General features: G+C 42.0%; 1 protein-coding gene across 2 annotated transcripts in view; it reads right to left on the bottom strand.

Moving 5' to 3' along the window:
• unc5cb (unc-5 netrin receptor Cb) overlaps nucleotides 1-15166 on the bottom strand; it is a 234724-nt gene that overhangs the window by 100703 nt on the left and 118855 nt on the right. For both annotated transcript variants that reach the window (XM_084045990.1, XM_084045991.1), the window contains exon 5: nucleotides 2161-2341. In XM_084045990.1, coding sequence (XP_083902116.1) covers nucleotides 2161-2341 — 181 coding nt within the window. The remainder of the gene's footprint in view (nucleotides 1-2160; nucleotides 2342-15166) is intronic.

Here is a 15166-nt window from a genome sequence, read left to right as displayed (position 1 = left end):
AGATGGTAGAACTGGAGGCCCTTGGAGGCTCCGAATTTCAAATCTGACATGCTTACGGAGGAAGTCCAAAGCACGGGACTCCAAGGAAAGACCGCCAAAGAAAAAAACAAAAAACAGACTGTCTACTTTCTATCCTCCAGAGATCATAGCTCTCTCTCTCCCTCTCTTTTTGCTCTGTCTACCCCAGTCTGCACGCCCCTTCTGTTTGCATTCTTCTTGTTGTGAGTTTGGTTGGGAAGCAGTGTGCTGAAGGCAGCCTCTCTCTTCCTCACTATGTGTCACAGCTTTATCCTTCGGGCATCTCAGGCATGTGTGTGTGTGTGTGTGTGTGTGTGTGTGTGTGTGTGTGTGTGTGTGTGTGTGTGTGTGTGTGTGTGTGTGTGTGTGTGTGTGTGTGTGTGCGCGTGTGTGCGTGCGTGCGTGCGTGCGTGCGCATCACCATTTTTCAGTCTACCAAAATATCACAGATTAGGGGAGGGAGGAGTGACACAGCCTAGGCAGAGAAAGTGGCTCGTGGTTCATTCTCTCAAGGATGAGCTGACATCAAAGCTGTTTTCCGATACTCAGTCCTCCTAGACTGCATTAGTGAGAGGAAAAGCCTAGCAGGGACAGAGACCTCAGTCCCTAAAGCCCCTAGAGTCCTTCTCTGTCTGATACAATCTGTGGTACTACCCCCCCCCCCACCGCCCCACCCCATACTATTCCCCCATCCAACCACACATGCTGTTCTCACATTTCAATCTACGCCAACTAAAATAGATACTAAATAAACAAAAGGGACACTAACAATACCATGCCCTCTTCCTAATCCTTCTAATCCATAATTGTGGAACCGGAGGGAGGGAGAGCGATTTAGGGAAGCTGCTACGAAAGAGACAGGACGTCTAGGAGAAGATGGATTTGAGACCTCGGCGACAGTATCGATTCATGCAAGCCTCCACCTAAGTTGGCTGCATGTGTGCGTGTGTGCTAAGGATGTTCAGTACTTTTATCCAATGCACTGTGGTTCTAATAGTAGCTATGAAATTACCAAAATGTGTGTGTGTGTGTGTGTGTGTGTGTGTGTGTGTGTGTGTGTGTGTGTGTGTGTGTGTGTGTGTGTGTGTGTGTGTGTGTGTGTGTGTGTGTGTGTGTGTGTATTTGAGTATAGGACTAACTTTAAATTACAAATCCAATGCAACATAATGTAGTGTGAAAACTTTGTCACAGGTCAAAAATGTAATAAAATAAAAAAGAAGGGGAAAAAGCCTCCTCTTGTTTCCTCTTTCCTGTCTCCACTAGCCTCTAGTAAGTGTTGAAGTTTAACTTCACACCAGTGCTGTGCAATAACAATGAGAGCTGATATTAGGGAGAAGGTTGGTGAGTCTGCGTGAAATCACAGCAGGGGTCTCTTTAAGTACTGCCAGAAGCTGAGCCACATCAGCACCTTACTTGCTCTTCGAATCTTCCATAGTTTGCACACCTTCAGGCAGGAACAAAATGGGAACATGTTACACACAGTGGGAGAGATGTGGGGATTTTCTATGCAGTTTGATTTGGTTTGAGTTGAGCTGATACCTCAATGGATTCTAACATCTATCCTCTCAACTAGAATTGACTTGACTGTTCCCTCCTGTGACCAGGCTTCTTACCAAAGCAAATAAAAAGAAATGTACAAGATCCATACGTTACTGGGGGACACAGTAAACGGAGCCCTGGAGTGTGAGGGATTTGAACATTGGATTTCACTGACAGCGAGTGGGGTGTTTTCTAGTCTCTCAAGCCAGACTTTCCACACTCTTCGAATGCTATAGAAAGTCTGCCCTGTAAAAGTTGAAAACAGGAAGCTGTCATCTGCTCTGCAGACCGCGAAGGTATTCGCCCCATCAGGACATGGTGTTCACGAAAATATATTTTAAAATCTTTAAAATATATTTTTGAATTTCTATTTCTGCTAAGCAGCTAGCTAGATAGACTTCGATTTGGGTTTTCCAGTAGGACTTATATTTACGTAACTGCACAGGCAAAATGGAAGTTAGGGGGGAGGTGGGTCATCAACTTTATTTTCTACTAGTTTTCAGAGCTTCTGAAGTACAGACTGTTAAGCGTTTGAATATTGTGAGAGACAATACATGTGTCTCGAAGGACTAGGTGTTTTCTGAACACATAAGAGTGTTTTACCGTAAACGATAACTGTGGCTGTGGTGCTGCGTCTCTTGGCAACAATATTCTTGGCTACACAGGTGTAGTTGGCGGTGTCAGAGAGACGAGCCTGTTTGATGATAAGGTTGTGGTCGATGGTGATGTAGAAGTTTCTATCATCTGCTGGATCAATGATCTCTTCATTCTTCAGCCACTCGACCTGGATGGAGAGAGAGAAAAGACAACATCCTTCAGATCAGCGAGTCAGTGAAAGAAGTGAACACGACCTCCAAAGACAGACAGCAGACATCATACTTTGACAGCGACAGCCATGTACTGTATGCCTTTTTGTCAGTACGAATGTCAATTAATCAAACAAAGAAACAGCCATGTTATCCCAATTTCCCTGAATATAGGTAAATCACAGCAGTCTCTTAAGCCCTATATACTTTGTCATACAACGAATAGTGAAAATAGACTACAAGCTCACAACATGTAGTTGTATACAACGTAGGTTCAGGAGTGGAGACCACCCTCTGCTTATCACAGCCACTCCCCGTCCTCTATCGCTTCCCTGTCTACCACACTACCTTCACTCATTAGCCACTCCCCTTTCATAATCACCCCTATCCACTACACCTGCCTCCACCCACCTCAGCCAATCCTCGTTGCAATCACCACAGTATAAATACAGCTGCGATCTCCAAACTCCTGTTTGTTCTGCTCCACAACAGACCAAACATGGGTCGTGAGTACTGCGCTTGTAGCTCGGCTCTCTCTGCCTTTCATCGCTTTCAAGTTCGTCCTCCTCCACCCCAACCTCCTCCTTTCCCCTCGATTCTCGCTCTTCTCCCTTCTGTCTCTACTTCTCCAGGAAACCAGGGGGGACAGTGACGGAGCCTAGACGACCGACCGCTCCCCGAGTAGAGCAACGATGGCCGTCAGCTCCCGAGACACTCCCCAACTTGCACTCTGCGTCACCCCACCTTGGGTTCCTCATCCAGTCCCACGTCCATCTCATTTCGTTTCAATAAATCGTTAAACTTAAGCAGAGGTGTGGTCTCTTACTAGTGAAACGTCGCATTGTGGGGCATTGTGAGATTGTAGATCCGCTATTTTTGCAAATTTGTTAGATTTCTTTTTTTGATAAATGTGATAAATGTGGAAGATTTTTGAAAATCTTTGAACGTTTAAAAAAAATGTTTAACCTAAAATGACATGCCCTAAATAGGCGTGCCAGATTAAAAGTGGTTAAAACTGTTATTTATTTTTCCTCACCTAACCTCCCCAATAGCAATCAGCGCCAGGACTACAACACAACTGTTTGTCTCCAAGGTCCCGCTATAAAAAGTCAATAGCTTTCATGTTCTTTTTATTTCCCTCCTAGAACAAAGTAACACTTTAACAGCAGCATTGTCAGAAAGTGGAGAAAGGAAATTCTCGAGTTTGCAAAGCTCTCTGACATTTTCTTATGACTAGTATTTCTCTAAATGATTCTGATATTAAACTCCTGGCAATAACACAGAACAGGGGGCTGTTAAGAGCCTTTATTTAGCTGTAAATCACCAAGAACCTTTTTTCACCTCTGGGAATTAAAGGTTGGGTGGCTCAAATAGAGTTACACATGCTTCAAACTCTTCTAAAACCCTTCAGATACTTTGCCTCAAAGTGTTTTCATCTCTGCTTTTCCCTTGAGAAACACCCTCAGCACTGAAGAAACAACACAGAGCGGCACAGAGCTAGAGCTAAACAGTTGAACTTCCTGTGCATTGTGCTATCTCTTGAGGAGCAGGGCCTGATGTGAGATAAGAGTCAGTGAGCTGGGGGAAGATAAGCAGGGTGTTTTGCTGGTCATTGTAAAGGATCTCTGTCATGAGAGACCATCTACACCTTAAAGAAGTGAAGCAACAGCCCTGCCAAGACAAAATATTCTCGTGGCAGAACCCACAACAGTTGTCAAATTGCAAACAACATACAGGTACAGAGATGAGCCCTGTGTTGGCCATTGTTATAAAACTAGCGTCAGGTTGGATCTTCTGTTAGATTGTGATTTGCGACACGTCTTGAGTTGCAGGCCTCAGCATCAGTATCTGTGGTGTATACATAGCAAAATCCTGTATTGATTTAATCTGTGTAAAAATAAATGTCTTTATATAGATGTAAACAGATATCAAAGGTGTGATGCTTTGCCTTAGTTGAGATCCTTGCTCTGCTGTTGAGAGGCTGGGAAGTAAATATTTTCAACGTAGGATTATCTCATGCTTAAACATTCCCCAACAACTCAATATATGACACCCAGTTCTTGCGATAAATTCATCTTAAGGGATGCTAAAAACAAACAAAATATCAGTAAGCCTTAATGGATAGACTGTACTTGATATATGCTCTCTATACCAGCTTGGAGCTTATGAGTGTTTTCCTCCATAAACATTTATCAGCTAAATCAATCGCACATATCCAGGGAGGATAGGATCCCCCCTCCTTAGTAGTTCTCTTCCTGAAATTAAGCCTTGCCATCGTGCATACACAATGCAATAAAGCCCTGCTTGATGCGAGTCTTTAATGCATAGGAGATGAGAACACACACACACACACGCACACACGCACACACGCACACACGCACACGCACACACACACACACAAAATGATTCAGTCTCTATCACTCACAGATTCCTTTTAGATATCATCCTCATTTCTCAACATGATACTGCTACACAGCAAACAATTCCCCTCATCTGCTCAAAAGAAAAAGCGTGTTTTCACAGTCATGAAGATTAGATTTTATTAGTGACTGACTGCATGATTAATGAAGAAAGCTTATGAATAATGAGTCAGTGACAACTGGATTATAGACCACAGGAAACTAAATATCTAAGCGGTATTAAAAACAGATCCTGGATAGGTCTATTAGTACGTCTCTGAAATGGGTGGCCTTCACAACAACATAATTTGTATTTACATTTTCTTTTTATTTAAATAATAACACATTGGCTTTCTTTAACATTGTTATTGCGCTGTGTTAAATGACAACTTACGTGTAAGTTGTCATTTACACATAAATACGCCAAACAAAGCCATAAGACTATTTACGAAGAGTAGCATTGTTGATAGTGACTTGGTTAATCATAGGAACACATTGCATAGCTGGTCCAAATACAATATATTTGACATGTATGGGAATTTTATGCAGTACCAATAATTTGTTTATTATTCATCATGATTACTTCATATGTTTGGAATCTGTTCAAAAAGCTACAGTATGAAACACAAATGAAACAATCATGAAATATGTAGCCATATTCAAGCATAGTTCACTGACCTGTAGTCTCTAGCTACAAATATAGCCTATGTTTTCATCCAGAGGTTATACAAGTGATGCCAAGTCACCCAGCTATTTCCTGGTATCATTCTGTATGCATACCAATAGAGGTGAAGGGCTCCCATCCATGCATCAATCTAATGCACATTAAATTCATCCCACAAATGCAATCAGCATAATGACTGCAATGATGCCCTTGGTAATTATCAAATTCTACCGGCATAAATCAATAAGGATTACCTATGAAGCCACAGATCCACAGGGCGAGAGGCTAAATTGATTACATCTAACACACACTAAAACATATCTCTATCAATTAATTTAATGGAAAAGGCCAATTGCGTGCACGCGCGTGTGTGTGCATACATGCATGAGTAATTTTTTAAATTTTCCGTTCAATTCTGTTTAGATTCAGTTAGTTTCCAGAGTAGATTTGCAAGTTTCAGTTATGTTTTTATTGTTTAAAAATGTATGTAGTATATCACTTTGTTACAACTACTGTAGAACTCTGACAGGTCAGAAAATAACCCACCCTTAGGTTATCACAAGATGGAGAAGAATACTATTTGTGGATGAATGGACAGAGATGGACAGACAGAGGCATGGACGGACGGACGGATAGACAGACACAGATAGACTTAGTGATTACTACAGTCCTTAATAGTGGTTCTGGGGATTTTGCAGTTCATTTATGTAAATGTAACAAAATGAACACTCAAGATTCTGCTGTGTGTCAGTGAATACGTGTGTTGGAAGCTCCCCTGTAATTTGACTGAAACAAAGACTTGACAATGTCTAGATTACCATTACCATCTGCCAAGAAGAACGTGAAAGAAAGCATGGAATTTATGGACACAGTGGGTGTTTTGTCTCCAGAGTCACACCTCAGCGAACCACGGGGCTACAGGAAGTGAACTCTGTCCTGGTAATGGGGATTGACAGGTGACACAAAGAGGTAGTTATTCCAATTTTGCACCAATCAGAGAGGCAGCCTCTCAAGTCAAGAGCTCTTTTGCATGAGAAGGTCATTAGAAATGGAACAAAAGAGCTTTTTAGCCCAGTTGGAAGGGTGAGTGAGAGAGGAACGAAGGGAAAGATGAGGGGTGGAACCTCATGTCAGAAGAAGAAAGAGGGAAAGTGTGTGTGTGTGTGTGTGTGTGTGTGTGTGTGTGTGTGTGTGTGTGTGTGTGTGTGTGTGTGTGTGTGTGTGTCGTGTGTCGTGTGTGGTGTGTGTGTGTGTGTGTGTGTGTGTGTGTGTGTGTGTGTGTGATAGGCTGCTTATTCTGTAGACATATTTAACACCAAATCATAAAAGCACAGATACTGTAAAAGCTAAGAAGACATCTACAGTACTCAACTGTGTACGTAAAAAATATATATTAAAATTCTTCTAAAACACTAAAAATGAAAACCAAACCAAATCGATCACTGTTAAAGCTATTGACATTAACATTAAAATTACAGTTTTACGGCGGGGCCCTGTAGGAGGCGAGCAATCTAGTAAAGGGTCTGTCAGTGAGTCTGTCTGTGAGTCTGTGTGAGTCTGGGGCTAATCTCACAAACCGCTGGATCGATCAGCAACGCATTTCTTGTGACCACTGCCAGTAGGCCAAGGAAGTACATCCCTACATTTGTTGTTCATGTTTTTTATATATATATACTTTTCTTTTAGAAAATAAGTCAATGGCTGTCGAATCGACCTGAAACCTTGCCCAAATATGGAGTCATACATCACAGATTGACCACATGAAGATCTGAGCTCTGAGATCCACATGGGAGATCCACATGGAAGCCAAGCTTATATTAGAGTCTAATATAAGTGTGTGTGTGTGTGTGTGTGTGTGTGTGTGTGTGTGTGTGTGTGTGTGTGTGTGTGTGTGTGTGTGTGTGTGTGTGTGTGTGTGATCCATATTTTTTAACAAGACAAGGTCTAATGATTAGACCTTGTCTTGTTAAAAAATATGGATTCGTAGTGTTCAATTTAGCTAAATTGCGTTGCTTTCAGCCGTTCTGCAATTTCGATTGTTTAATTGTTTACCGTTGCTATAGACAACATATGTTGGTGTTTGTTGGTTGAGATTGTTGGATGTAGATAGGTTGTGCAAGTCACAACTTGCCCTTTATGACGTGGAAGTGATGTTGTGATGTTGTTGAATTTGGCCTTTAAAAAGGCAGGTCACAGTCACTATGGAAGAAAAGAGAATAAAATAGATGATAATCGAACAGACCTTTTGTCTTGATTCAAAAAAATCCCTTCAAATAATAAAATAGTTTGGATTTTTATACTGATGATGAATCGATGATGATGATGGAGAAGACGAGAGCTCCCCCTACTCCGGAGGAAAACAGCCCTGTGTCATTTGAGACAGTAACCAGAAAGCATCTCCCTCTGCAAGGCAAGAAGGGGGAGACACAGGTGCAGGGAATCAGGTACCCCGACGCCCACCAACTGTTTGTCGGAAACATCCCTCACGATGTGCAGAAGGCACAGCTCAAGGAGGTCTTTGAGCAGTATGGGACGGTCCTGAAGCTCAGTATCAAGAGTGGCGGGAAGGCCCGTAACTTTGGCTTTGTGGCATTTAACGACTCGGGACCTGTACAGAGCATCCTCAGCAACAGGCCCATAAAGCTGCATGGTTACTGGCGTCTCAACGTGGAAGAGATGAAGACACGTTTCACACGCTCATACAAGGCCACAGCAATTGTCAGCACGGCAGTGAAGGCAACATCACAGAGACCACCAGGAGGCCCGCCAGCCGTACATAAGGGCCCAAGGCCAGTGCGGGAAGGCAAGAAGGGAGAGGCACAGGTGTGGGGAGTCAAGTACCCAGACGCCCACCAACTGTTTGTCGGAAAGCTCCCTCATGATGTGGACGAGGCCGAGCTCAAGGAGTTCTTTGAGCAGTATGGGACAGTCCTGAAGCTCAGTATCAAGAGAGGTGGGAAGCTCCCTAACTTTGGCTTTGTGGCATTTAATGACTCGGCACCTGTACAGAGAATCCTCAGCGAAAAGCCCATAATGTTACGTGAAGAGGTGCACCTCAACGTGGAGGAGATGAAGACGAGAGAGACACAGGTGCGGGGAGTCAGGTATCCCGACGCCCACCAACTGTTTGTCGGAAAGATCCCTCATGATGTAGACGAGGCAGAGCTCAAGGAGTACTTTGAGCAGTATGGGACAGTCCTGAAGCTCAGTATCAAGAGGGGTGGGAAGCTCCCTAACTTTGGCTTTGTGGCGTTTAATGACTCGGGACCTGTACAGAGCATCCTCAACAACAGGCCCATAAAGTTACGTGATGAGGTGCACCTCAACGTGGAGGAGATGAAGACACACTTGCCAGGCTTGGACAAGACCACAATGACTGCCAGTTGTGAACCAGAGGTGGAAGCTCAGAAGGAGGTTTTGGAGCCCGCAGACATCCTTCTGGAGACGCAGCCAGCTGAGGAGCCCACAGAGATCACCATCACAGACCCAACGTTGATGGGTCTGTCCTTCAACGCCTCTTCTGTTGAGCCCACTCCCTCCACTTCACCTGTACAGAACATCCTCAGCACCGGGCCCATAAAGCTTTGCGGTGATTGGCCTTACAAAGTGGACGAGACAAAGACGCAGCGCTCAGCACGCTCAGACAAGGCTGCAATGACTGCCAGCCTTGAACCCGAGGCGGAGGCTCAGGAGGAGATGGAGTCTGATGTCTTTGAGATGAAAGCAAACACCGGCCCAGTGTATGTCGGAAACATCCCTCACGATGAAGACCATGCTGTCGCCATGTCAGTCATTTAAGCTCCCATTACATTATTTATGCATACAGTATGACTGTGAATATACTCCATTCCCACACGCTTACAACTATGTTTTACAAATGACAGTTTAGGTATTTAGCAGATCATGCTCTTAGCCAGAGCAACTTAAAAGTGTGAGAGTAAGCATGAACTCTAGTCAACAAACAAGGTAAATAGTCAAATAAGTAAAGTGCAGAAAGAACAATGTTCACCTAGAATCCTTTTAAACAATATGCTACAGTATCTAAATCACATTCTTAACATTTGTGGTCAAGAAAAAACAAACCTAAGTAACAAAAACATGAGAACAATTGACCAAGATATATCTGCATAGTAAACTAGCATCTTTAGAAAAAAGATGAGAGGGGATACAAGGGGAGAGGTATGTTAGGGGGTGAGGTGGAGTCTGAATATGTGAGTCTTCAGACTAAAAGAAGAAAAACGGGAGTGAGTCTGCAGTTCTGACTGCGATGGGGAGTTTATTCCGCAGTTTGGGAGCCAAGAGGGAGATGAGTCTAGGACGCGTAGAGTGTTATCCATATAAGTGAGTGGGAAGGGTTGAACGGTTGGATGGGGGTTCCATGCTTTTGGTTGCCTTGTAGGCTACCACCTGTGTTTTGTACTCTGTGTGGGCAGAAACCGGAAGCCAATCAAGGGAATGGAAAATGGGAGAGACATGTGAAAATATCTGCTACTATGTGATGTCTTTACTTGCACAAGAGTCTTACGTAGTGGAGAGGCCGAGCCTTATAGAAGAGGGTCAACAGTATGTGTCTGTCTGTCTGTCCGGGTCCAAATTTGCAAATCGCTGGTCCAATTAAGGCCAAATCGCTTTAGCACTCTGCCAGCAGGCCAAGGAAGTAACTCCCTAAATATTTTTCACATATTGTGAATATTTTAGTCATTTTTATAACTTTAAATTTATGCTGGATGTCAATGGAACTCAGATTGGGCTGAAACTTTTCCAAATGAAGTCAGAGATCCACAGTGAAGCCACACCGTTATTAGACCCCCTCTTGTTCATTTTTGAATACATCTACTTTGCTGTATTTGAAGTCAAAGGGGTTGTGCGATTAGCCTTTTTGCCTCAACAACAGATATTGTATCCACTTACGCACACTCACATACACACAAAGACCCAGACACCTCACATACCCACACCCGCACAACTCAACAAACACTGCTCATTAGTGTCTGTTTGGCAGTGGAACATTCAGGGAGGGTAATTGGCACATTCTTATCATTAACAGGGAAATTGCCACATGTCAGCTGTCATAAAGTTCTGTCAAACAAGGAGACAAATGAATGACAGAGACGCACATGAAAGAGGGAGAGCGACAGACAGAGAGAAAGAAGACAGACATAACCAGAAGCAGTCAATGTGACAGAGACAACTAGAAATACCTCCAGTTGCAGTTTACATCCATATCTTTCCAGACCCATAGCGGATGTAGTGATTTGAAGACTTGTGAAAGAATAATGAACATACATGTTTTGTGAGGTCACAGTGAACCTTCACCTTTGACCACCTATTTTTAATCAGTTCATCCTTTAGTTGAGTCCTTTATTTGAGTCAAATGTCTGTCACGGACACAGACAGGCAGGCAGGGGCCGGGTAAATACAGACAGACAACAGGACGAGAAAGACAGACAGATAGACAGACAGTTAGATGCTGAAAAAAACACATACAGGCAGACATTTGTCCTCCAAATGTCATGACAATAGAGTGATGTGACAATAGAGGAGTCAAGGCCCCACAAGTAACAAGCATGTGTCAAATCCCAGTATATGGTTGGACCCTGTTGATGGTGGATGGATGGTACTGTAGATAGATAGATTGATGGATAGATAGATAGATAGATATTGACTGATAGTGAGTGAAATACACAGTACTTTTTTTTTAGTTTTTGTTTAGTTTTTGTTTAGTTTTTTGTTTAGTTTTAGTTTTTCCACTTTTCTCCTTTAGTTGTTATTCCATTATTCCAACTGATGAGCCCTACTGGTTGGTCTTACTAGGGACCAATATGGTCCAACTTGTTTATTTTTTAAATTGTATATATATTCACAATTTTACAATGTTTCTTTAGTGCACTCTTCATGTTCTGTGTCTTAATGTCTCAATGCTTAATGTTTTATGTAAAGCACTTTGAATTACCTTGTTAATAAACTTGCCTTGCCCTGCCCTTGGTATTGAAACCACATGCCTCCTCCGATACACAAAAATGGAATCGCCTGCTCTTTTTCACCTGTCAGTGAGGAGCTTCTCCATGGGAGACTGCAGAAGAACACCCTATTAAAACCTATTAATCTGGCTTAATTTAGCCATTACCGGTTAAGTAAAATAAGTCTTGACCAGTTCCCTAATTTTGCATTAGAATGGAGGTGCTTTGCTGAGTGGCGAATGGCGATCCACTTCACTCACTACATCCCATAGCCTGGAGGTACAATTGACATGTGATTGGTTAGTTAGCTGTTAGGTCAACCGAAGATAGACTACATCCCAATCATTTACTACCAGCATCAGCTCCATGATGTCAAGAGAAAAAAAAATAGGGGAAGATATACATTAAGAAATGTGCTGTGAAATCTGTTCACGGAAAGTAGTCGATCTACAAGGCTTTCAGTGAATGTCCCCCTCAGAATGGGTTCAAGTGGTTAATCAATGTCATTGAGTGTGTGTGTGTGTGTGTGTGTGTGTGTGGATATGCGTAGTGTGCGCGTGGTCTACAGCGCAAACACACAAACACACGGGAGGCCCTGCGCACAGATGTCCTCATTAGTGGAGGGGGTCAAAGACACAGTGAAGGTCAGTCACAGGAGCTTGTCTTTAGCTAAGATGGCTCTGCTAGTCTTCTACCCAGAGAGAGCTGTCAAGCGATGGCATCATGATATTTCTCCCCTTGGCTGCCTGAAGGTCTGATTTACACTTCAGCGGCAAAGTGTCATGTGACATGTCGTCTGACAAGAACATAATTTTCAACTGAACAAAGTGTTGAAAAAGTTATCAGTGGCTGATGTCTGCTGCTATTCTCAACTGTTGATGCGTATTGACTTGTGTCTGGTGGGAGGACCTGCCAGTCTGTTTGCTGTTTTGATGCGAGCTCTAATGCACACTTATTTTTATTTTTTGTATTTTATTTTCTGCTTTTTGTTAGTTTGGTTGTTTGTTTGAGAACAGGACCACATCAATCAAGAATCAAGAGAATGTATTTGTCACTACGGTACTCATGCAGGTACAAGCAGCAAACTGCTAGTGTGGCAAAGTCTGCAAAACTCTTGACAGAACAGAGCACAACACAACAATAATAACATTGGATATAATATGAACAAGACTACAAAGAAATAATAATGTAATTTAAGGAATACTAATAAGGAATGATCAAGATGATCAAATGTAGTGGCATCTATCCCAATGGAAAAATACACTTGGTATGTGGTCTCGATTTATTACAGGTTCTGATGAAATGTTTTATTGTCAGTATTAGGATGCTGTTTTTATTTTTGTGGTGAAGGGATGGTATACTGAAATACACGAATGCCTTAATAAAATATATTTACAGTATGTTTGGAGAGTAACTGAGGCAATGATGGTATGTACGAGTGACAAAGAGAGAGGATGATGAATTTGTATTCAATTGTTGTTTGGGGTAAACACAGGGATGGGGTAATGGAAAGGGATGGGGTTTTTAATGATGGATATAAAAACTTAATAAAAAGACTAAAACAGTAAGATACCTTTCAGTCCAATCATTTTAGCAGCAGTGGTGGGTAAATCCAAGTATACTGAAATGTAATGTATGATGAATACACATTTGTACATTGTGCGTTAACAAATGGGCAATCTATACAGGATTAATCACAGTTACAATGCAGTTTGTTTTATTTTGTTTCCCATTTTTTTGGTTCTTATTCTTTTGTTTATTGAACATCCCTATACTGGCATCCCTTCATTGGCTCCCAGTCAGACACAGAACTGATTTTAAAGTTGTATTATTTGTTTTAAAGCCCTAAATGGACCATGTGTCTGAGCTACACTGCCCTCTCAACACCTCAAGGTCATTTAAAGTGCTTCTCAAACTTCTCAAGGACCTTCAAATTAATATGAAAAGATTTTGTGTCAGGGGTGTCACAAAGATTTGTGGTGTTAATTGTTTTTTAAATTATTTAAAATGTTCCACTTTTTTTTCAAGAATTTTGGAAAATATCCACAAGCGAGCTTGAAGATCGGCTATTTTCAACTAGCCAATGGATATAGTAGTTAAACCGATTTTGATATCTGTTTAATATCAACTGATTTTGCTGGCGAAACCCTGGAACCCCCTCAAGGACCCCTGCGGTCTCCGGACCCCAATTTGAGAACCACAGATTTAGATCTTCTGAGCAAAACTGTGTAACAGCCTACATACAGTACCTTTCCCTGTTAGGTCTGCCCCTTCTCTGAACACACCTGTCCTGTTCTCCCTGGCATCTGAACCTTCTATTATTTGTTGGTTACATTTTATGTGGCTTTTACTCACATTTTTTAACCTACTGTTATTGTCTGTTGTTTTTTATATGCTGTACGGAACTTTGGTCAACACTGTTTTTTAAACATGCTTTAATGTAAATTGGACTTGATGTTTATGTGCTTCACTATACAGCAGTATGGAGCCACGCTATATAGAGCGTGGCTCTAATCGGATTTCAAGCGGCCAGCCTCTGACGTCAGTCATCTATGATGTCAGTCGTCTATGACATACTGTATCTATGACATATGACTCGATTTGGGCAGGTTTCAGTAGGATAAGAGCCCCATTCGCTTCCTTAAAAGATAATATTTAAAAAAGTATAAAAGATATGTGAGAAAGACAGACAGACAGACAGACCCTCTTCTAGGCGGCCGGCTTCTGAGGAGCCACGCTGTAAAATAAATTATTAGTGTATATCAGGCATAACAAGTTACGGAGGCGACTGGAGTGTGTGGGTTATGGTTGAGTAGGATATTACAGTGTAATCAAGGGTGCGTTCGGAAATATAGCACTGAGCGCACTGGCCAATACAAACTAATAGGCGAGTGCGCTCCGGTGAGCAATTTCCGAACGCACCCCATGTGTTGATACAACGCTAATAAGTGATACTGTACATTATTAAAAACACGCCATACCATGCACTCACTTTTGAAGTGTCAGTGCAGAGCAATACCATTCATTACGCATTGCTGTAATACTTTATCAAAATTGAATCATAAATTGACTGCAGCGGTGGACGGAGGGGTGAGAAGTGAAAGAACGGGGAGACGTTTAATATATAATGTGTACATTAGATGTGAAAAAATGTGCCCTCTACAGAAAATGTATTATCAGGTCTACTGCTTCTTCACTCAGCATTATCTCTAACTTACAATATCTCCGATGTAATTTATTCATTTTCCCTTTCTGCCGCACATACTGTATCAGCTTCACTGAATGACACACCTGGAGGATAAGCCACGAAAGGTTACACAATGATTATTCAATAATTTGCTCTGAGACAACAAGCCATATGTTTCTGCATCTGCTAGTAGTATTATGAGTGTGGAAATCTTGGCTATAATAAATATTAATGTGCCAGAATGCACTGGGGCGCCCTACTGTAAAATAACCCATTACAGTAAGATATAGATATGATGCTTCTATACTTTAATACTGATGTAAAAGAATATGATGGCAGGATATTGTGAGAAAAGAAATGCATGACGAACCCCACATATTTCATGTAAAGTTTTAGATTACTTTGCTTTCTTTGAATAATCATTTAACTCTTACTGTACCAAAGCCGCATGCATGCCCATATTGCATGCTGGTTTAAGATAAAAGTAAACACAAAACTAGTGCGTATAAGTCTTTAAAATGTGTTGCTAATTTGTTTTGGTTGATGTGTCATTGATATGTCGTTGATGTGTTGGTGATGTGTCGTCTCTTAGC

The sequence above is a fragment of the Gymnoscopelus microlampas genome, assembly GCF_963454915.1.
Source record: "Gymnoscopelus microlampas genome assembly, chromosome: 21".
Lineage (NCBI taxonomy): Eukaryota > Metazoa > Chordata > Actinopteri > Myctophiformes > Myctophidae > Gymnoscopelus > Gymnoscopelus microlampas.
This window is presented reverse-complemented; position numbering and strand designations above follow the sequence as displayed.